At 41.7% G+C, this 23356-nt stretch overlaps 1 protein-coding gene across 1 annotated transcript in view; it reads right to left on the reverse strand.

Moving 5' to 3' along the window:
- Positions 1-23356, reverse strand: part of CUBN (cubilin) — a gene marked incomplete at its 5' end in the record, with an annotated part of 286558 nt that overhangs the window by 120647 nt on the left and 142555 nt on the right. The window contains 3 exons of the mRNA XM_081091329.1: positions 642-752; positions 2764-2877; positions 4978-5137. Of these exons, the coding sequence (XP_080947455.1) occupies positions 642-752; positions 2764-2877; positions 4978-5137 (385 nt within the window). The remainder of the gene's footprint in view (positions 1-641; positions 753-2763; positions 2878-4977; positions 5138-23356) is intronic.

Below are 23356 nucleotides of genomic sequence, written 5' to 3' on the forward strand. Positions count from 1 at the left end.
TATTCACTGATTGCCTGCACATATTGTCTCAGGCACTGTTCTGGGCACTGGAATTTAGCTCAACAAAATCCGTTTCTGAGGGCGCTCATCTTCTACTTTACCAGGAGATGCTCAAATATAAGTAACTCATAGAAAACGTTTAAATAACTTGAGATTATTTTTTAGGACATTTTAGAACCTAGCTAGCTGCAATATTTAGTCTTACTGGGTTGTCTTACAAACCCAGTCCAGATTACTTATTTACTTATAATTATTTTTTTTGCTTCTACTGAAGACAAAACCAGAAAAAAACAACATGCTTAATTTAATATAATAACTGTGGTTAAATATTAAGAAATTTCTCATAGAATGCTATTTAATGCTGGGGTAGAATGCATTTCACTACTATGTAAGTGTTTGCAACTTTTAAATTTAAAAAAAGGCATAAACTATTCATGTCCTTGAATATGACAAGCTGAGTTTCTTGAACCCCACACTGAATTCCAGTTTCTTATTCTCTAATTATCTTTACTTGGCTTATGCTGCTCTTCATGTTTATTGGAAACATTCTGACCTTGAATGACAGCACACAGATATGCCAGAATATAAACAAAACCCAGCCAAGGCCACAGACAGAAACGAGAGCACTCCAGGCACGGTACCTCGGAGGGGCGCGTCGTCATAGTTGCCATCCAAAATTTCTAAAAAGTCTTGTGTGCATGTTGTGCTGCTTTCAAGTCCAAAGTGAGTAAAAGAGAGGGTGATATGATTGACTGTAAGAAAAAGCGAAGTCTATTTAGTAGCGTACCGGCGAACAAAACATACAGGGCTGGAAAGTTTACCTCTGAGGATTCATGCGTGGGTTCTCCAGCAGGAAGCACTGAAATGGGCAGGTCTGCCCAGGGGTTGAGGGGATGAAGAGGGAAAGTGACAAGTTCTCTGCTGACAGGTTTCCTTTGAAGAGCATCAATCCATGTTGTTGAAAACACCTAGAGAATCTGAAATGCCAGTAAGGAAGAAGACTCCTGGGTAGGTGTCCTCCATGCACTATGGGGAACAGCTTGTTGGAAAATGTAGTCTTTACACATTTTTATATCAGCCCTAGCTATGTTCTTCTCCTAAGTACTTTTCTCAGTAGAATTGGTCCTTAAGTCCTGGTTCTTTACGTGCGGTTGTAAATAAGACACATTCTTCTTCCTGGCAGCATATCCTACCTAGCACTGTCCGCTTCGCTGTAAGGCCAGGGCCCTGTGGTTCAGTCATTTAAAAAGAAAGCTTTGGATTACTTGCAGAACAGCAAGTGCTGGGGTATGCTTTCCTTTTGTCATTATTCCAGGGTCCCTGTCTTCTGAATAGGATCTTCCCCTGATGCTGGCTTTGAACCAGTGAGATCTCATCTAAATGCATTACAACTCATCATAAAGTATCCTGAGGCGCAGAACCGCTGGCTCAGGCAGGGGGCCTCTTTACCTAAGGCCCAGTTTCTGGAGGGCTGGCAACTTGCTTTGTGGCTCCAGGCTCCAGGCAGCACTGTGGCTAAGGATTACATCACCAGCCACCAAAGCCTATGCATGTCAGGAAAGATATCCATTTGTTAACTCTTGACATCCGGGAAATGTGTTAGAGAATAGTGAAGCCAAACTCTTCACTTTTTTAGATTAGCTAATGGGGCCTCATTAGCTTAAGTGACTTCCCTGTTATCACCCAGGTCATTAATTGTAGAGTGGAGTCGAGAGCTTAATGCCTTTCTCGCATTATGACTGAAATCATAAATTTTTCCTGAAAACCTCAAGGAATGGTAGAACTCATCTAAAACATGATTCATAATGGCCCCAGGGTCACCCGCTCTCAGGTCACTGCTTGAGTCCTGACGGGTCTCCTCATTCTCTTTGTCTGTAATATGTGGTAAGGTTTTACCACCAGATTATTACCAGGTCAGAAAATAAGACTTCAGGATTCCAAAACTGAAATAATGTAAGTACTCATTAAGTGTTTCTTCCAGGCCTATGCTGGAATTTTTTTTTTTTTTTTTTTAATACAAGCACTGCAGCAGAGACCAGGTTTTATAATTAGCTTCCACTTTGATTAAAGAGCAATATGCTCATGGCATTGTATTTCCAAACTATGAATTATTAATTTTCCAGTCTATGGTTCTTATTTATTTATCCATTTGGCAACTATTTTTGTGCATCTGCTACACTTAAGGCGTAAGTGTCAAAAACGATTTACTTATTTATCAATTAGTTTTGCTTTCCCCCAATCTCACATGCCTGTCAATACAGTAAGGTTCGGGTGTTTCTTTTTCTTTGCTAGGCTCTGAAACTTAAAAAAAAAAAATTTAAATTAAGAATAAAATGTAGCCGAAACCGGTTTGGCTCAGTGGATAGAGCGTCGGCCTGCGGACTGAAAGGTCCCAGGTTCGATTCCGGTCAAGGGCATGTACCTGGGTTGCGGGCACATCCCCCATGGGAGGTGTGCAGGAGGCAGCTGATCGATGTTTCTCTCTCATCGATGTTTCTGGCTCTCTATCTCTCTCCCTTCCTCTCTGTAAAAAAATCAATAAAAATATATTTAAAAAAAAAAAAGAATAAAATGTAAAATAACTTTTCTATCAAATTAGGAAATGTTTGTTCTTGTGCAGAGCAGGAATTGGGACTTCAAAAAAAAAAAAGAGGAAGGCCATCAATTGTTATCTCGGAAGAGATAAGAACATTAGTCATGGACGGACTTTCCCACAGACACCGTCCACCAGAACTCCTTTCCTTCTTTGTTTTTGTTACTTACATGGGGGTTGAGCTTGAATTATCCAGCTGCAGTTCTGATTGTCTGGATACTTGGCAGGGAACAATGGAGAGGATATTGTATCAAAGGAGTCGGTGAGGATGTAGCCTCCACAGACTGAGGACACACAAACACACACACAGTCATGTACTCTGGATGTCCACTGGCTATGCACAACAATTATTTGATGAATGAAAACATAATTGATTTTTCCTCATTTCCGAAATTCAGGCCAAGGAAGTAATCTGCCGAGGAAGCTGCACAAGAGCCATGAGAAAATGGCTTTTCACTGTACATTTATAACTGTTTCCTTCAATTACAGGAAGTGGGGAGCCACACAGAACAGCAGATTAAATGGCTATGAATTGAATGAATCACTCAAACAAAACTCTGGCATTGATTCACTTACTCTGCCTACTCATAATTATAGGTATAGAAATAATCTTTTTATGGACACCTTTTTTTCTAGGAAAATCAATATACAATTGAACAAGACTTCACAAGAATGGCTGTGGATTATCAGAAAAGTGCAAAACTCTATGGGAATGAGGAGAGGGAGAAGCTGCTGCCAGTGAGAGTGTGAGAGGAGTGTCACGGGGGAGATAGTGGCCGGAGGGGGAATTGGGGGTGAGAAAGGGTAGTTCTGGGGGAGGGCAGCCTGAGCAGAAACGCAGAGGACAGTAAGGACGGCATCTACACAGACTTGGCTGAAGTGTGGGGCCCTGGGGGGAGTTGGAAGTGGCACTGAATGCAAAATCAGAGCAGGTTCCTGGGCTCTTGGGTACCGTCTGAGGGAGCTCGGGCTCCATTCCCTAGGGCCGAGGCAGTGCAGCCGGACAGATATTGTCACTTTCAAGGGCATGATCAGAACGAGGCTTTTGCGAGTTCACCTTGAAGGAAGATGGAGAAAGGATGGTGAGATTGAGGAGACTGTTCTAATAGTCCAAGAGAAGATCCACTGGGGACTTTTTTTTTTTCACTCCCAAGCAAAGCAAAGTGATTAATTAAATGGGGAAAAATGTATTTAGAAATTGTTCTTTCTTTGAAAACACAGAGAATGGTTGATTTATTCAGTCTGTCTTGCTCCAAAGTGTACAGTGTGTCTTTGGGAGACCTCGATCCAGAAACTCTCCCTAGCCAGGGCTCTCTACTTTAGAATGCAAGCAAGCGCACTGAAACAGACAAGTGGCCAAGCAGACTAAACTTATTTGAAATGACAAAGGTCATCTGAATAAAATCAGAGGCCTACAGAAGCCAACTCACACCCCTTCTTGTTCTGGGTTCCCTCTCTGAGGGTAGGGTAAAGGATTGATCTCTAAGAATTACCAGATCAAAGGCAATGAATAAAAAGGTCAGAAGAACTGGAAAGTGGTGATTTAAGAACAAAAACAATGGAAAACAACACTGGCAGGTGGACAGTGGCAAGATTCAAGGGTTAAAATCTGACTCTACATTACAAGAAAGTTTCTAGTTCACTAGGGGCCCGGTGTATTCAATTCATGCACGGAGGTGGGGCAGGAGGGGTGGGGGTGGGGGGGGAGAATGTGTCCGGCAGCCTCTCACAATCCAGGACCGCTGGCTCCTAACCACTCGCCTGCCTGCCTGATTGCCCCCTAACTGCTCCCCTGCCAGCCTGATCGCTCCCAACTGCCCTCCCCTGCCGCAACCTGCCTCCTTCGCCAGGACCCACCTCCTCTGCGCTGCACAGAGCTGCGGAACCCCCAGGCCTCACCACGCAGAGCGGCCACCAGGCCCTGCCTCCGCTGTGCGTGTGGCCATCTTGCGATAATGTCATACGCAAGGGCAGGAGGACCACCTAGGCTTTTATTAGTATAGATAATTTATAGTGGTTTACCTCCTTTGGACATACAACCTTGGATAAATGTTACATAATTTATCTATGGACAAAAGAATTTGGAGAGGCACTTAGAAATCGTATCTCTAGTATTAAAACTGCTTGTGCGTATTATTCTGAAAACTTGTCAGAGAGTTCCAGAGATCCAAAGGAAGATGGCACCAAGCTAGACAATGGTAAATTGAAAGGATCAATAAATGGAATAATTGCAAATCATGGTTCCTTGGTTCTATTTAAGTTGTTGCATATGAAGTAGAAAGCCAGGATCAATTTCTAAGGATTGGTCTCATTTTATTGTAGCACCGAGAGTGGCACTTAAGGAGAGATGGCCGGTGCCTCAGAGAGACCCACCCTGTACCTACCTTGCCTGAAATGAGCTTGGAAGCCCCTGCTCTGTCTAGAAGGGCCAGACTGAAATCTCACAAAGAGGCTATTTCCTGAAGAGGTGATGGGGTTAGTCAGCTGCTGTCTTCCACAAGCACGGGCAAGGCGGGTAGTTGCGGAGCTTAAACCATCGTATGCCTACAAAGAAAGACAATGGGAAAATAACGGTTCAGAACTTCATACTTTCATCTAAAAGGCCTATGTTCCATGGACTATCTGCACATTGGTGAGATGGTGGAAAACAAAACATTTGCCAGATCGAATGCTTTACTCTGTTGTCGTGTGGCACAGTTTCATGGGAATGTCTGAGTCTTCGGCCATTTCTCGGGACATGCTAGTGATTTCAGTAGGAGAGTCTCTGCCAGAAGCACTAGTAGATCCCCAGATGTCTTCATAAACACCATCGCTCTCACTGCCCTCCTTCCTCCTCTAACTCCAAGGCAGTCACACCATAGGCCATACCCACAACATGTACTGAAAATGTTTGATGCAAGAATGAATTCAGGAGCAATCGATGAAAAACAATGATGAGTCACCATTACTTTTCAGAAACCCAACATTTGCTAGCACTTTTTGTTTTTTAGATGGTCATGGTTAAGAAGGAAGAGAAATGACAGAGTTCATCCAAATGATATGGTGATGTGAGTTTAATTTAGAAAATTATCTCAAAAATTAAGAAAATATATTGGGTTCTGTGTCCACTCAGTACTATGCTGGAACTAGGTGACCTCCCATACTTACCAATGGAATAGAGTTTTCATTACATGCACTCAAAATTGCTGTATTGGTTGGTGAAATTGAAGTTGGCTCATTTCCTTGGAACTCTGCGTGAAATTTTTAATGCTCTTATGTGTAAACCAGTGGTAAATGAGTTCTTTTTCTTTGAGTGACAATAATAATAGCAACTATTCATTAAGTGCTTACTATGTGCCAGGAACTGGACTCAGCCCTTCACGTACATTTATCCCATTTTTTCCTCCCAAGAATCCCTCCATCTGATGCACAAAGAGCCCAAATAATGTGGCCAAGTCACATGTTCCTGTGAGGGAGCAGGTCATGTGGAAACAGACAGCTAGATTCTAGAGCACAGAACTGAAACTCTCATTTTATCAAATGCAAGATACCAACTGAGTGGAATAGATGCATCAACTGGCCAACTATCAGAGTGGGATTAAAATATGAAATTAAAGTTCTGTTGTTTCACTCAAAAAATGTCATTTATATATAATAAGAAAATCTTAGGGAAAATTTTAAAGTTCATGGATTTAACACAAGGAAGGGATACATCAATGACTATCTAGTCATGATTAAAATCAATGTTCTTTTTAGAGCATGAATATAATTGGGAGGCTATTCTCAGTTGAATTTATACAAGTATGTGAATCAAACATTTATAGAGTTTGTAACTTTCTCACAAAAGGGGCTAAAGATTTTATAATAATGAATTTTAAATAAATGTGATTCTGATGCAGCAATTATTTTCTTTTTTAAAAATTAATGGTCAAATTTTAAATCTATATATCCCACAAATAAACATTAAAACTGATTTTTATTCATTTAAAGGTAGATTAAACTCTAGATTACATTTTCTTTTCTTTTTTAAAATATATTTTTATTGATATCAGAGAGAAGGGAAAGGGAGAGAGAGATAGATACATCAATGATGAGAGTGAATCATTGATCAGCTGCCTCTTGTATGCTCCCTACTGGGGGTTGAGCCCTCAACCCAGGCATGTGCCCTGACCTGAAACCATGACCACCTGGTTCATAGGTTGATGCTCAACCACTGAGCCACACCAGCCGAGCTTACATTTTCTTAACCAATTCAAAATATACTTTCTAATCTAGTCTGATTGCTTTTTTATTTTATTTTATTTTTTTTAACATTTTGGACACCTTAAAAAATAGTCAAAGTAACGTATAAACCATATTACAGAATCTCTTAGGACATTTACACTTAACCCTACTTTCCAATATTATCATCATTGGTTTAATTAAAGACTTTATTATTTCTATACTTGGTTTTCTACTTTCCTAAGGTGATAACAATAACGACCTAGGGTTTCAGTAATGTTATATTAATACTTGCTCTAGAGACTACCTTCTGTCCAGGGTTACAGGGTCTGGGAAAGAATGCCAACTGATTCTTGGTCAAGACTACTTGCTTCTCTAAGGTGATTTGTTTGTTTGTTCATTTAGAACAACATTTCTTAAATTCTAGTGGAACACTAGGGTTCTATGAAGTTTATAGACATCCCCAAGTAACAACAACACATCATTCAGGGTATTTTTACAAATTCACGAACTTACAAAAGCAAGATTCTTCTAGACTCCTTTATTCCTCCCTAAAGTCAGAGCTCTAGTGAGTGAATGGATATTGTTCCTAAACTCTCTTTTTCTCTCTGAATGATTGCAATCCTCTTAAGGAAAAAAAAAGAGTAATGTCGAAAGTCAAAGCTGGAAACTTCAGAAAGTCACATGAAGGAGGCAGTGCCTGCAATCCTTTGAGAGGGCACATCTTCCAGGGGGTCTCCACATTTTCCAGCCCCCCACCCCAACCTCAGAGACCTTGGATTTGCAGGACCTCTGCTGAAATTCATATGGCTGAAGCATTGCTTCACAAGGAATGGATCCAAAGTTGAAGGATCCCAAATTTCCCCAAATCAAAAGTATATACCAATGGCACCCTAAACATGATTCACACTGTAGAACTTTCACATTCTAACTTAGTCCTCAATACCATGTGATTTTTAAAAAATGATTAAAGTGAGACTTAACACGTATGCTAGCTATTAAGTACTGTCTTATCCAATGGGAACTAGTGACAATGGAAGCTCGTGACAATGGAAGCCGGTGCAATGGAGGCTAGTGACAATGGGAGCTCATGACAATGGAAGCCGGTGCAATGGAGGCTAGTGACAATGGGAGCTGGTGCAATGGAGGCTAGTGACAATGGGAGCTAGTGACAATGGAGGCTAGTGACAATGGGAGCTAGTGACAATGGGAGCTAGTGACAATGGGAGCTCGTGACAATGGAAGCTGGTGCAATGGAGGCTAGTGACAATGGAGGCTAGTGACAATGGAGGCTAGTGACAATGGGAGCTTATGACAATGGGAGCTAGTGACAATGGAAGCCGGTGCAATGGAGGCTAGTGACAATGGAGGCTAGTGACAATGGGAGCTTGTGACAATGGGAGCTTGTGACAATGGGAGCTTGTGACAATGGAAGCTGGTGCAATGGAGGCTAGTGACAATGGAGGCTAGTGACAATGGGAGCTCGTGACAATGGGAGCTAGTGACAATGGAAGCCAGTGCAATGGAGGCTAGTGACAATGGAGGCTAGTGACAATGGAGGCTAGTGACAATGGAGGCTAGTGATCCAAGAGTCAGGAACTTAATTCTTTCTCCAATTTCTACATTATATCATGTTACTACCCTTTAAAATGCTTTTTAGGCCCTAGCTGGTTTGGCTCAGTGGATAGAGCATTGGCCTATGGACTGAAGGTCCCAAGTTCGATTCCGATCAAGAGCATGTACCTCTGTTGCAGGCTCCTCCCCAGCCTGGGCCCTGGTTGGGCGTGTGCAGGAGGCAACCAATTGATGCATTTCTCTCACATCAATATTTCTCTCTGTCTTTCTGTCTCTTTTCCACTCTCTAAAATTCAATGGAAAAATATCCTTGGGTGAGGATTTAAAATAATAATACTAAAATGCTTTTTAGAATTATTAAGTTATATGTATCTAATTGTTATTATATAAAAGTATAATACCTCAGGTTATCAAAGAGACAGTTGATTTTTTTAAGTAGTTTAGAATAGCAATTCTTTTATTTAAGAGTGTTGTTACATTTGTGATATCAAATCAGCTTAACTTTTAATTTTAAAATTGTAAGGAAAAATGCAAGGAAGAAAATATAGGAAACTTGTTCCTATTTATTTAAAATTCTAAGGTCATGAAAATTATCAATATGCATTTTTCCTTACTTCCAATTAGTGCCCCAGAAAAAGCTAGCAAATTATACTGCTATTAGCTACACGTGTAGTCATATAACTTATAGATGTAGAATTCTTGTTGAAGTCTACTGCTGAGAGTTTTCTAGACCTGGGAATTGATTTTTCTGATCTGATGTTAGTAAAATAAAATTTTAAAGTTGAATCCACCAAAGAAAAAGTAGCCAGTATTCCTGGGAGTTAACACTACAGGGGCTCTGAAAACAGGCAGATCTAGTCAAGTGGTAATCTAATTTTAACAGAAAAGTTGGTCTCTTTAGAAAGTATCCAGAGTTTTGTAAAATTTCCAGATACCAGAATACATATTCATAATATCAAACCTTAATTTTATTGTATAAATAGGAGACTTTTTAAAGGAAAAGAATGTGCACGTCACAGGCTACAAATGTTTGGTGTTCAAATAAATAAATGCACACAGGAGTCTACGGCCCTCCAAAATAGGATAAGATTGAGAAAAACCCAGAGTTGAGAAAAAACTGTCCCCTCTCTTGGATTAGAGTGTGTAATGCATAGCAGACATGGCTGTGGGTAAAGGAGGCTATTCACAGTGGGTTAGAGGTCAGTTGGGGCTGCTTTCTGGGCAGGCTTTCTACATTCTGGTCCCAAAGGGCAATGGAGGAAGGTCCAATCCCAGGGCACAGGCCACACACACTGCTCCCAGATGCCTTCTCGCTGACTGTACCAGCCTTTCTCTGGCTGTGAGAGGGCATGGAAAGCGGAAGGTGGGCGGAGGACATCAGACCAATCCCCAAGGCCGAGTAGGCAGTACTGTCAGGAACCATCCATACCTTAAGCCAGCGATTTTCAACTGGTGTGCCAGAAGAAATTTTAAAACATGCAATACTTGACTATTTAGTCACAGGCACTGACCTTTTCCCTTAGATTGTCAAATAAGAAATGACAATAGGCAACAGAGCAATAGTTGTCTGGTGTGAATGAATAAAAATTATACTTTTTTCTGTCAGATCAGCAAAAAATATATTTTTTGATGTGCCATAGAATTTTAGTAATTAAGTTTATGTGTCCAGTGAGATGAAAAAGGTTGAAAATCTCTGCCCTAAATTCTATCGAGAGTTAAAACCAACCCAATCATTTATGAATTTTAGCACTGATGCTTTAAAATCTTAAGGAGATCTGGGTAAACACCAGCCCCTTTTCCAAGTTCACACATGTTATCTCCAGCATAAAGTGATGTGGGGAGGGAAACTGAGGCAGAGACCAGCATCCCTTTCTGATGATATTTATAGGGCCTATGGTCAGAGTCCTAAGGACTGGCAATTTGAGAAAATAAAGGAGCTAAGCAGAAGGAACCCTTTCCGTGGCCATACACGTAATACTCAGAGAAATATGCATTATTTTACAGGATGCATTATTTAGAAGCCGGTGCCAGAATTTCTCTTAGAGAGAAAAAACTCTTTATATAGCAAAACACCTTCACAGGCTCTCAGAGAATGGCTGTGAGATACGTTGTGTGCTTTTTAAAATATTATTTTAGACACGTTTCTCACCTCTCTAACCTCCAGCTTCCAAATCTGTAAAATAAAATGGACATGAGCACACAGCTCATATTGTTCATCAGAATGAAATGAGTTAAAAGATATAAAGTACTTAGGATAGTTCCTGGTACGTTTTAAGTACTTAATATCAGCCTCTACTACTAAAGTGAGATGGGGGAGAGCTACATTGCTATTTAAGAAATGAATAAGGCTTCGCGGGAGGAAACTGGAGCTCTATGGAGGCAAAAACAAAAAGTCCGAAGGACGGAGGTTTGTCCAGCCATGCTGCTGCAGCAGGAGCCTGAGTAGGAGCCATAATCCACGGAAATTACTCAGTTGGGACTATGGGGGCTGCAACTTCTGATGACCTGGCTCCACCCATCCGTGCTCTTGTGCAATCTCCTCCCCTGGCATGGGGAGTGGTCCTAGTGACTTGTCTCTAATAAGTAGATTACAAGCAAAAGTAATAGGATGCCACTTCCATGATTAGGTGATGGAAGATGGACACTTCCACCTTGCCAGCATTCTCCCTCCTGTTGTCACTCTCTTTTCCAGTCTATATTGCTTACTCTGATGAAGCTAGCTCTGTGTTATGACACACCCTGTAGAGAGGCCCACATGGCATTCCAGTCACTGGCTTTTTATATATCTATAATAATAAAAGCATAATATGCTAATTAGACCAGAAAACCGAACGGCCTTCCAGACATCATTCCAGATGTCCTTCTGGATGAAACCACAGAGGTGGGTGCTGAGGCAGAGGCCATTATGGGTACCCAGGCAGGCAGGCAAGTGGTTAGAGTGATCAGGCAGGCAGGAAGGCCAGCATTTAGGAGTCAGCAGTTCCAAATTGCAAGAAGGATGTCCGACTGCCGGTTTAGTGAGATTATTAAGTACTTAAAACGTACCAGGAACTATCCTAAGTACTTTATATCTTTTAACTCATTTCATTCTGATGAACAATATGAGCTGTGTGCCCATGTCCATTTCATTTTACAGATTTGGAAGCTGGAGGTTAGAGAGGTGAGAAATGTGTCTAAAATAATATTTAAAAAAGCACACATGTCCGATCCACCATGGGATCGGGCCTAAACTGTCAGTCAGACATCCCTCGAGGGGTCCTGGATTGTGCGAGGGTGCAGGCCAGGCTGAGGGACCACCCCACCTCCGTGCACGAATCTTATGCACTGAGCCTCTAGTAGATAATAATAAAAGTATACTATGCTAATTAGACCAAACATCCTTCCAGATGTCCTTCCCAGTGACCTTCCAGACGAAGTTGGGGCTGCAAGGGAAGCCTGGGTCCTGGGTGCCTGCTGGCGGCCAGAGGGAAGCCCTGGTCCCAGGTGCCTGTGGTGGCCAAAAGAAAACCTGAGTCCTGGATGCTGCTGATGGCTGGAAGGAAGCCCGGGTCCTGGGTGCCAGAGGGAAGCCAGTACCAGCAGCCGGGGCAAGGAAGGCCTACTGTTGCACGAATTTCGTGCATCAGGTCTCTAGTAAAGGATAAGCAAGATATGGAAGCAACCTAGGTGTCCATTGATAGATGGTTAAAGAAGATATATATATATATATATATATATATATATATATATATATATACTGAACAATAAAAAAGAATAAAATCTTACCATTTGTGACAACCTGGATGGCCCTAGCAGATATTGTGCTAAGTGAAATAAGTCAGACAGAAAAAGACAAATACTGTATTATTTCACTTAAATATAGAATCTGAAAAACACACAAACAAACAAAAACAAAACAGAAATGGAGTCATAGATACAGAGAACAAACTGATGGTTGCCAGAGGAAAGGAGAGTGGAGGAGTGGGTGAAAAAAGTGGAAGGAGAAATAAGAGGTACAACCTTCAGTTATGAAATAAATAAGTCTTGAGGATGTAATGCATAGGACAGGGAACATGGTCAATAATATCATAACAACTTTGTATGGTGATAGATAGTTACCAGACTTATTGTGGTAATCATATTATAAGGTATAAGATGTAAGAATAACTATGCTTTATACCTGAAACTCATATAATGTTGTATGTAAACTATAGTTTAATAAAAAAAATAGCCATGAGAATCATAAACCCAAATTCTCTTGAGTGGTTTCCTCTAGGACTGGGGGCAGGAAAAGGTATCAGTGTGGGCTACACATGGGACATCACTGTCTTTTTAGCAATTTGTTTCTTTTGGAGAAAAAAAAGGATTTAAAACAAATATGGAAAAAATATTAATATTTGGCAAGTCTGGACAGTGGGATGTTTTTGTTCATTATATACTTTACATGCATTATGTAGACTGTACTTTACCATATACCTAAAATATTTCATAATTTCATATTATTAATTCTAAAGAAAAGAGAATGGGGGGGGTGGCACGCAGAAAGAGATTAACCAAAGAACTTATGGGCATATATGCATAACTCATGTACATGGACAATAGTGCAGTAAAGGTCTGGGGCAGGCAGTGGGAGTAGGGTGGAGGACGTCAATGGGGGGGGGAAAGGGAGCATCTGTAATACTTTCAACAATAAAGGTAAATTTTTAAAAAAGAAAAGAGAATTTATATAAAAGAAATAATAGGAAATGTAGACTAAGATTCACATATAAATACACTCTTCATAGTATTTTTATAATAATAAGAAAAAGCCCAATGTTATCTAAGTGGAAAATAGTAAACTAATGGCTAACTGAATCTGGTATTTCCATATGATTGATTATATAGTCAAAGATAATATTTTTAAGAATAAATGTATTAAGTAATGCTAAGTGATAAAGGCAGGATACAAAATGATGTGCAGTATTTCCTCAACTATCTATGTTTATATGTGTATAAGTCTGCATGTGTGTGTTCGTAAGTATATGTTTGTGTAGGAAATAAGCCAAACTTTTAATAGTTTGTCTCAGTGTTGAAATATATGGATGGCACCAATTTCTTATTTCTTCTTTTCTGTATCATAAAAATGTGATATGAGGAGCATGTAAACTTTTAAAATGACATACATATTTGAAATGCTTAAGTGTTTAGTGTTTAGCCAGCCATACATGTAAATGATCACATACAGAGACATAACGAAATGCTATTCACATAACAGTACTGCAGTATCTGAGCCAGATGGGTATTAATGGCACTTAATCTGCCTTTTGTTGCCTGTCAGGAATGTATCAAGTCAAACGGATATGCTTCTGTTTTAAGATCTCCAAGGTATTTGTTAGGTGACCAATATCTACAATGGAAATAGACCCCTCTCCAAGCTCCAGGCTCATATATCCAATGGCATTCCAGACCTCATGGCTTGTATGGTCCCATAAGCTTTGAAAGTAAACATCGCAAACTGAGGTCATCTCCCTCTCCTCCTAATTCCTCCTTCCCTTTTCTTTTTTGCCTCAGAAAATGCCATTTTAGATCTCTCCCACCACCGCCCCTGCCCCCCATCCAGTGGATCCTGTGTTCTGTGCACTCTCTCTGTGGTATATCTCTTGGATGCCTTCCCACCACCTCCCATGCAGGGCCTCCTCTTGGTGGAGGACCTCATCACATCTGGTCTCAATCACCACAGCAGCCAGAAATCCTCCCTGCTTCATGTGCCCCCTTCAATTCAAACCATAGCCACTGTGCAGTGTGTTCTTGGGAAAAATGTAAAATGCAATACAAAAGGAAAGCTGAGCATCCCAATACTTTAAAAATTGTACTAAATAAAGACAAGCAATCACTGGTCTCTGCTTGAAAACTAAAGAACAAGGACTGATAGGGATGCAGTGCATATAACACTTCAGCCCACAGCCCCTCCTCTAGGATCAAAACCCAGGCTATCAGAGTGACTTGTGATCACCTTACTGAAACAGTCATTACTTACTGTCCAAAGCACATGACTGAGGGGGGGAAATGAGCATAGCTCCATCAGTAGTGTTTGTATTTTCACTTCTAGGAACTGGAATATATTCACTCAGCTTATTGGAGAGTAAATGGGGGGAAGGGGTATATATCTACTGAATCTCCTATCTTCTTGTTTTATTAACTTTCATCTTGCTCATGCAGAAAATAAGCCAACTAAATGTGTGGGCTAAAATTATTAAAATCTGGAGTAAGCAAAAACTATTTTAATTCACAAGCAAAACACACAGCATATTTTACAATTCCCAAGGTATGACAATGCTTCAACATTGAGCTTTTTATGCAAATAAACTCTAAATATACATATGAATATGCTTCTATTTTCATTTTCTACACTATTACTTTTTTCTTCTTAACTCATTTGTGGATATTCTAGAAGGTATCAAAATAACACACTTATGAAATGATGAAATTCACTGAAATGATTTTGAAGTATATGTGCATAAAATTATCTATAATAATAAAAGTGTAATATGCTAACTGGACTGGACAACTGAATGACCTTCCAGATGTTATTTCAGATATCCTTCCAGATGAAGTTGCAGCTGCGGGGCTGAGCAGAGGTGGTTAGGGGTGATCAGGCAGGCAGACAAGTAGTTAGGGATAATCAGGCAGGCTGGTAGAGTGGTTAAGGGCGATGAGGCAGGCAGGTGAGAGGTTAGAGGCAATGAGGCAGGCAGAGAGAGTGGTTAGGGGCAAAAGTCAGGCATGCAAAGTGGTTAGGGGTGATCAGGAAGGCAGGCGAGTGGTTAGGGGTGATCAGGCAGGCAGGCAGAGGCAGTTAGGGGTGATCAGGCAGGCAGGCAGAGGCAATTAGGAGCAATCAGGCAGGCGGGCAGGCAGTTAAGGGCAATGAGGCAGGCAGAAGAGTGGTTAGGGATGACCAGGAAGGCAAGCGAGTAGTTAGGGGTGATCAGGCAGGAAGGCGGAGGCAGCTAGGGGCAATCAGGCAGGCAGGCAGTTAAGGGCAATGAGGCAGGCAGGAGAGTGGTTAGGGGTGATCAGGCAGGCAGGCAGGCAAGCGAGCAGTTAGGAGCCAGTGGTCCCGGATTGCGAGAGGGATGTCCTCCAACTGCTGGTTTAAGCCCGATCCCTGGGGACATCCCTTGAGGGCTCCCGGATTGCGAGAGGGTGCAGGCTGGACTGAGGGGACCCCCCCCCCATGCACGAATTCCATGCACCAGGCCTCTAGCATATATATATATATATATATATATATATATATATATATATATATATTTTAAGATTAAACAAAATTAAGCTATTTAAAAACTAATGGTGATAATTAGCAATGAACTGAGGATTATGAACCCAGTTCTGTAGTTCTGTGTGCCTTAAGTTTCACAAATTTTGAAAGATAAATTAAGACCTTTAAAGTAGTATGAGTGGTAATAGAAGTAGTAGTAGCAGTAACAGAAATATTAGGAGTAGCAGCCAACACTTATCTGTACCAGACACTGTGATAAATGCTTTAAATACATTTCAAAAATTCAATCCTGCCCTAGCTGGTTTGGCTCAGTGGATAGAGTGTCAGCCTGTGGACTGAAAGGTCCCAGGTTCGATTCCAGGCAAGGGCACATGCCCGGGTTGCAGGCTTGATCCCCAGTGGGGGGGGGGGGGGCATGCAGGAGGCAGCCAATCAATGATTCTCTTTCATCATTGATGTTTCTATCTCTCTCTCCCTCTTTCTTCCCCTCTGAAATCAATAAAAATATATTTTTTAAATTCAATCCTTCTTATAATTTTATTTTTCAGTTGGTAAGACTGAGGTTCAGGAAACATGTAATTAACTTGCTCACAGTCACACACTGAGGAGTGTAGAAACAGTATCCCTCTGATCCCATCCTTCTGACATCTGATCCGTTATCATTAAACCAACTGGAAAGACAAAATCAAGTATCATCCATTGAGGATAGAATATTGAGGCTATGAATCTACGAAGCTAAATGAGATGTCCATGGCTTCCTAGAAAGATAATTATGGGCACTCTAGAAGTAGAATGGAAGTCTCCTCTCACTTACCCAGGCCTGCAATAAAGCATCCTTAGTGGCATTTGAGACATTCTTCTTTGGGGCCCCTGTGGACTTCAGAGTGCTTGGCACCTGCCATGCATTCCCTCCCACTGAACATGCATGGGATTCCCAGCACGGCTAGTTTAGCAGACTATGTAACAAAGTGTGCAGTGCCTGGACCAATAATAAACGGAAACTTACATCCCTGATTCCTACGCTCAGCGCTATTCTTGAATTCAGATAGACATCCACACCTGTCCTTTTCCAATTACAGTCTAACTTTCTGGTGCAGCATGGCTTCTTTCCTCACTTTGCCCCTGCTGTAACTTGGCTTTCACTCTGATATTTACTCTTCACTTCAAGTTGAACTCCTTGCAACACATGTCCACTGCTTTAGATTGCCTTAAAACTTACCAGGGTAAAAAATGTGCTGAAGAATAAAATATTTAGGCTACAGAATAGATCATGCCCATGAGGGCGCAAAGTCCTTTTTGAGGGTGAGAATCCATGAAACATTTTCACACATTACATTTGGTAGTATAGGGGCTGATGGAATTTCTATTTTTGGAATTAGAACTGCTCTATGATAGAGGAAATATCAAGTGATAGGGAAGGGAATCCCTCAGGAAATTATCCAAGCTGTTAGAGTCATAAACGCGAGGACAGAGAGGAAAATATTACTCACTCTAGCAGCTTTTCTTTTGGGGTGGGGAGTAGGAAGCATCAGTTTCCTGTCAGTGGTACTTTCCAGCTACCCTGCCCTGAAATTAGTACCAAGTGAAATGTGTAGTCACTCACCTCATGGACATTGTCACTCGCGGTCCTGTGTTCTACATTATCACACTCAGTCTTCAAATTTTACAGGAGACTACCAAGTCTAAGAATTTGCAACTGTTCTAAGCAGTGACTCCAATGTTCATACAAAAAAAATCCAAGAAATTCATTTTATTCTCGAAAGAAACAAGCCTGTAAGGAGATTCTGAGCTGACTTGTAAGCAAAGCAAAACAAAGCCCGGGTCCACTGACTGAGAGCTGTGGCCTCCCTTCCATTGTTCTTTGCTTTGGGATGTAAAGTACTGGCCCAGCGTCTGGTGCCTGCTTTGGAGCTGGAGTGCAAAAGGGCTAAGAAGGTTATCTATCAAAAGTAAGTCACAAACGTTTTAAAGAGATGGTCAGAAACCATCCTCAACTTTCAAATGGAAAGTAAATTTTCTGTGGTGAGGAGTGAAGAAGAGAGGGAAGAAATAAGGCGGGGGGGGGGGGGGGGGGCGCGGTGAGGAGGAGGAGATTGATTTCTGTCTTGGATTATTTGTAAAACAATAAATATTTAAGGAAGAGTTGTTTCCACTGTCTCTTTGAAGCCCAGAGTTCTATTATTCCTGTGTCTATTTGATCTGTTTTGAAAATGATCAATGTTTTAAAAGGAAACACGTCTTGGGTAGTGTCTTAAAAAAATAAAACAAAATGTGGAAATTGCAGTCAGTGTTTGCACTGTTCCACCTTGCACCTTATCGTCAAACAATGTTCGTAAAAACAGACCCTGCAGCTCTGGGGTGGGGGTGGGGCGCATCTGGTTTTCTTCAGTTCTAACCAGACCCTTTGCTTTCTTCCTCCTAGATTAGTACAAAAAGCTGCGGAACAGAAACCGGCTACTCATCCTGGGTCCTTTCTTTGTTCTAGGCTCGGTCAGCCCTAGTGAGTGTGTGTTTTCTCCCAATGAGAGCCTGGCTCTGGACTGTGGTCTGCTTGCTTTTATCTCTTTCTCACTGGTTCTCACAAGGCAGACATTCCATTGTGCTGAGCAAAGCGGATGCAGAAATCAGAGGTTGGAGGCTCCCGGGGCCACGGGTGCTGCTGAACTGACTTCTCTCCCTGCTCTCTCTCACAGGGAACTACAGGCAGCGTGTCCCAGGGATCAATAAGCTCTTGCAGGGCCATGTGAATTTGAGGCTCAGAAGAGAGACTCTAATTAAGCAATTAAACTGTCAGTCGGAGGTCACGTTAAAACAGCCTTCCTGAAAGGGAACATAATGGAGCCATTTTCACGTTGACCATAGAATCCTGCCTCGCCAGTGCTCCCACTGCTGCCTCAGCAAGAACTGCTCACAATGTGTGTCATTCAGGAGCCCGGGGTTAATGAAACTGGCCACTGTAAAGGGATGGAGCAAACATTATCACCAAATTCGTTGAAACTTGAGTGCAAGTCCAGCTTTGTCCTTAGGACCCCATGATGCCATTGCCATTTCAATAGAAGTCAGAAGATTCAGTGTCTCTCTTTTTTCACTATGGCAACCTGTAATTCTAGAAAACACACGTCTGCGATGTTATCTAAGTTCTCATGTGGCTCAAAATAGTGAGAATGTCTATCAATAATTGTGCCAGGAAGTGAACTCTACACAGCACATTCCCAAATGTGTCACCTGCAATTTCCCACTGCTCATCACAGAGTGGAGACAGCAAAAAATGCCCCTTTTCCTTAATTCAGCCATCCATCAAAAGACAGACGCCTTTGGAATACAAAGTCTGCTGCTACGGGTTATACAGAGGGGATGGAAGTTGTGTATTTTACTGCTCCATTTAAATGTTTTCATTCATTTCTTCCACTTGCTGAGCCTTGCCTTTAGTTCCACGAAACCAGGAGTGATAGCTTGGGGCTGCCTGTGGGGTTACCCTGCCTCCACTTGGCACCACTGGGGACCAGGCCAACTACAGGAGGAGCTCTCCTCCGTGCAGCAGGTGGAACTGCTCTTCTAACCAACGCCTGGTGGACGTGCACCCCAGGGGGTGACCAGAAGTTTAGTGTGGGCGGGTCTGGTTGTGAATTCAGAAATGAACCCACTGATGACATTGCCCGACCCTTAGTGTCTGTCAAACTCCCAGCATGTTCTCCTCTTTCTAAATACAACTCTTAAACAGGATCCTCTTCCCTAGCTTCTCTCTTTCTGCTTGGGTTCCCCAGGCACTCGATTTTATAAGTGAGCGAGCACTCTAAGGTCCCCAGGCCATGAGAGAGTGAGTGGTGGGGCCAACCCCAGACACTAGTGCCTGGTGCCCAGCCATAGTTGACACCAAAGACGGAATGGACGGATGGGACACAGACCACCCCACTTCAGAGCACAGACACTGTCCACTTCATAGTTAAATCCTAACACTTTTCCTCATGTTGGGCTTATCTGTAAGAGAATTCGCAATGTTCTAAAGTAACCCCAATTTTATTTTCTCTCCCTATTTTTCTACTTGTCTTTTATTCTTCCAGTTCCCTGTATAGGCCATAATTTTTATATTTTACCCAAATACTTATTCTTACTTTAGACTTGCTTGCATTTTAGTGCTGATCCTACTATTAATTTCTACCTTGTATTGATGCTGACCCATCTGAACATCCGTTTTCTTTTTTTAAAAATAAGGAGATGACAGTAAATAATTTCTAATCTCTCATTTTCCAACTTTAACATTCTATGTATCTATGTGTTTATGATTATTAATAATAGTGACTGTTAATGTTTCTGCTTCTGACAATACAAATTGTTATGGGAGTGTGGGGAAAAAAACACACTTGATGGCTGGTCTCATCCAAGCACAATTCGCCTCAGTATTAAACAGTGCACTTGAGGTCTATTAAAAATTCCATGAACACAAACATTATCTGGGAACATCATTGGTAGCTGAATATTTTTCTCTTTGCCAGTGACTCTGTATAAGCGACAGGACCATGAAATTAACTTGCATGTCTCCAGAATGAATGATTGGCTTGGTATGAACTGAAACTGGAGAGATATTGTGTAAGATATTGGACAGTAAGTTAAGTTTCACATCCAGTGTCCATCGAGCTGTAAAGGATAGATGGCTGCTGCCTCAATGCCTGCCTTCATGAAGCCCTGGACAACTAACTGTAAGTTGGAGCCAAGCCTCCAGCCTCGCCAGGACATTGCCTGCCTGGTTCCAAACCTCCACCCACCTCCCATCTCCATAATTGAGTCCACTTGGCAACCATACAGGTCTCTGCCCCAATTTACCTGAACAGTCCTTTTTCACATTTCTTCATATTTTCATAAGGGTGATTTATAAATTATAGAAACAAAAATGATTTAGTTTGCGTATGATTTATATAATTTTCAATAAATACATTTGCAAGTAAAAAATAGCTTATGGTTGGTGTGTGTTCCAGTTTCTCATTCTAAAAGCATGAAATCAATAGGATCAATCTGTCTCTTCTCTAGGTCTCTGTCCTGATAACATGCCTTCATCAGTTATTCCATTTACTTCTTACATTTAGCTGCTCCTTTTCCACCAGCATCTTGCTCTTTTGATATGCTTACGCTTCTCCATATTTAAAAAGATAACTTTCCATTGATCTTGCCTTCCCTCTAAATCATTCACTTCCATCATTCTGGGAAAGGGCGAAGGTCTGGAGTCTTCCACTACCACACACCCCATCTTGGTCCTTACAAGGTCATCAAAGACCAAATCCAATGGTTTCGTTTCAACCTATTCTACCCACGCTCTCTGAGTGTCCTTCCTCGGTCTCCTTCTCCTCTGTTCCTTCATCTGCCCCTAACTGTTTCCCAGTTTACTTGGCCCTTTTGTCTTTACAAAATTCTCCTATAAGTGGACACACCTACCTCTGTGGTGTCAATAACCATCCAAATATACAGAACTTATCCTCAAATAGATATGTCCAGCTCACACCCCATCCGGAGCACTGAATTCACGTGTTGAACTCCGTAAGGGTTCCAAACTCAGTAGTCTGCCCTTTTACTCAGTTAGTTAATGGCATCACCATTACCTATTCTTCAAGAGAATAGTCTAAACTCTTCTACCTCTTATCGCCCAGCCCACCCTCCACCACGGAATTAGCCTCTAATTTCATTCTAAGAGTTATTCAATATGGCTTTTTTCTCCATCCCCAAGGCCACTACCCACGGTTTCATAGCTTCCGAAACAGCCTTTATACCATCTTTCTCTGCCAACGGTGTTGTAACAACTGTCTGTTATCATTGTAAAATATGGTTTTGAGTGTATTACTCCTCTGTTTTATAGAAAGCTTTCATTTCACATTCTTCACAGAACATATAAGAGTTTGTTCAATTTGGCATCTTCTATAGTCCCGTGGTCTCTACATGTTCTCCAACACATAGCTCACTCCAAGTACAGCGCTCTCCTTTCCTATTCCCAAACGTCTGTGCGTGTTCAGACCTCTGTGCACAACTGCCCTCATCCTCTCCCTACAGCGTCCTCTCCTGGCCCCGCTACCACATTTCTCCCAGGGAATGAATCTTCAGTGTGAAACTTTCTCTGGCTCCCAGGCCTAAATGAGTCACTCTTGTTTTCTCCTGATTATTATTATAATCTATTGAGTCCTAGGTACACTAAATGCTCGGCACTGTGCTGTGACAAAGATTCATAAACAGGTTCTTCTTTTACTGAAGACCTTGAGGCCCAGGTTCACAGGTGGGAGGTCCCGGCTCCTAAGGCCACTGCCCCTTCTGGGAGCTCAGGACATGTTCCCCATCTCGGTGCGGCTTGAACATGCCTCTGAGGGCGCTCATCATCAGCGTTATTACGATTATGGGAGCACGAATTGAGAACTTTCTATGTGACAGGCAGGTCACGTGCGTAATTTCAAATACCCCGACAACAAATCTGACACAGACGTTATTACTACCCCCATTTCCTAGTTAAGGAAACTGAAGTGGAATGATTAGCTTTCTCCCAGCTAGAAAGTGGCAAAACCCAGACTCAGTTCAGGTCCCCTCCACCACAGAGCTAGATCTCCTCACCATGGGGCTGCTGGGGTAATTCACTTGGTATATCAGTGTGTTACCCAAGTGCGTAGTGCCATTAGCTTCTGAATGCCCCATTTGTAGTTGGCGGGGACACTCCAACTACTTCATACAGAATGTTCTGATTCCAACAACTTGCTTGGACTAATACTTTTTGGTTTTTACCTTATCTGCCAGACTGGACTCTTCCCAGCACCTGTCTTTGGGCTTATTTTCCAGTCTCCATGCCAGATCATAGTTGAGGTTTCACTTTTTCCAATCTGTTCCCTCTTATTTCAGTTTAAGTCAAGCCCAGCTGCATGCTGAGATAAGGCAGTGGCTAATAGGAAAGCCAGGCTGTGTGTTTATATCTCAGGTAGGGGGGAAAGCCTACTCATGACCATGGGAGGGAAATGATGCATCCATGCTGGGTGTGCCTTTGACCTAGGTCTTGTTTCAGTCCCACACCATTGTACGTTGAATTCTATGGTTTATGGACTTTAAGAAACTGTACTTGGCACCATACAAAGGGAGGGAAGAAGTGATGGAGAAATGCCCACAGCGGGCAAAACTACGAGGTAGACAATGTGTCCCTGGCCCATTCACACTTCTTTTGAAGGCCCCTCTTCTGCTTCAATGCTTGATTTTGCCATCATCTTTACAGGCTATTTCAGAGAGTGCCGAGTTCCTGGTTTGTAATTATTTTCTTTCCTCAAACTGAAAATACCATCCATTGTCATTTTTGCTTCTAATTATCCCAACTGCAAAGTCAACACTGAGTCTGCCCCTTCCTAAAAGGTAATCTGTTCTCCCACCCACCCACTCCCCAGGCTGAATGTAACATTTTTTTCTTTATCTTTAAGTGTTTTTGTTTTTTTGTTTGTTTGTCAATAAGTATGTATTTCTATTTGTTCTGCTTGGCTGTTTGGGTTCCTTGGAATTCTTGTTTTTGTCTTGTTGATGTCTTTCATCAGTTTTAGAAAAGTCTTAGTCATTAGCTCTTCAAATATTGATTCTGCTCCATTTTTCTCTCTTTTCCTTCTGGAATTACAATGAAATGTATGTTATATCTTCTTAACTCTACCCTCTGTGTGTCTTTACCTCTCCTCTGCATTTTTTATCCTTTTGCTTATCCATACTTTTTGCCAGATAGGTTTTTCTGATTTACCTTTCAATTCACT

This window comes from Myotis nattereri (assembly GCF_964212035.1).
Source record: "Myotis nattereri genome assembly, chromosome: 1".
Taxonomy (NCBI): domain Eukaryota; kingdom Metazoa; phylum Chordata; class Mammalia; order Chiroptera; family Vespertilionidae; genus Myotis; species Myotis nattereri.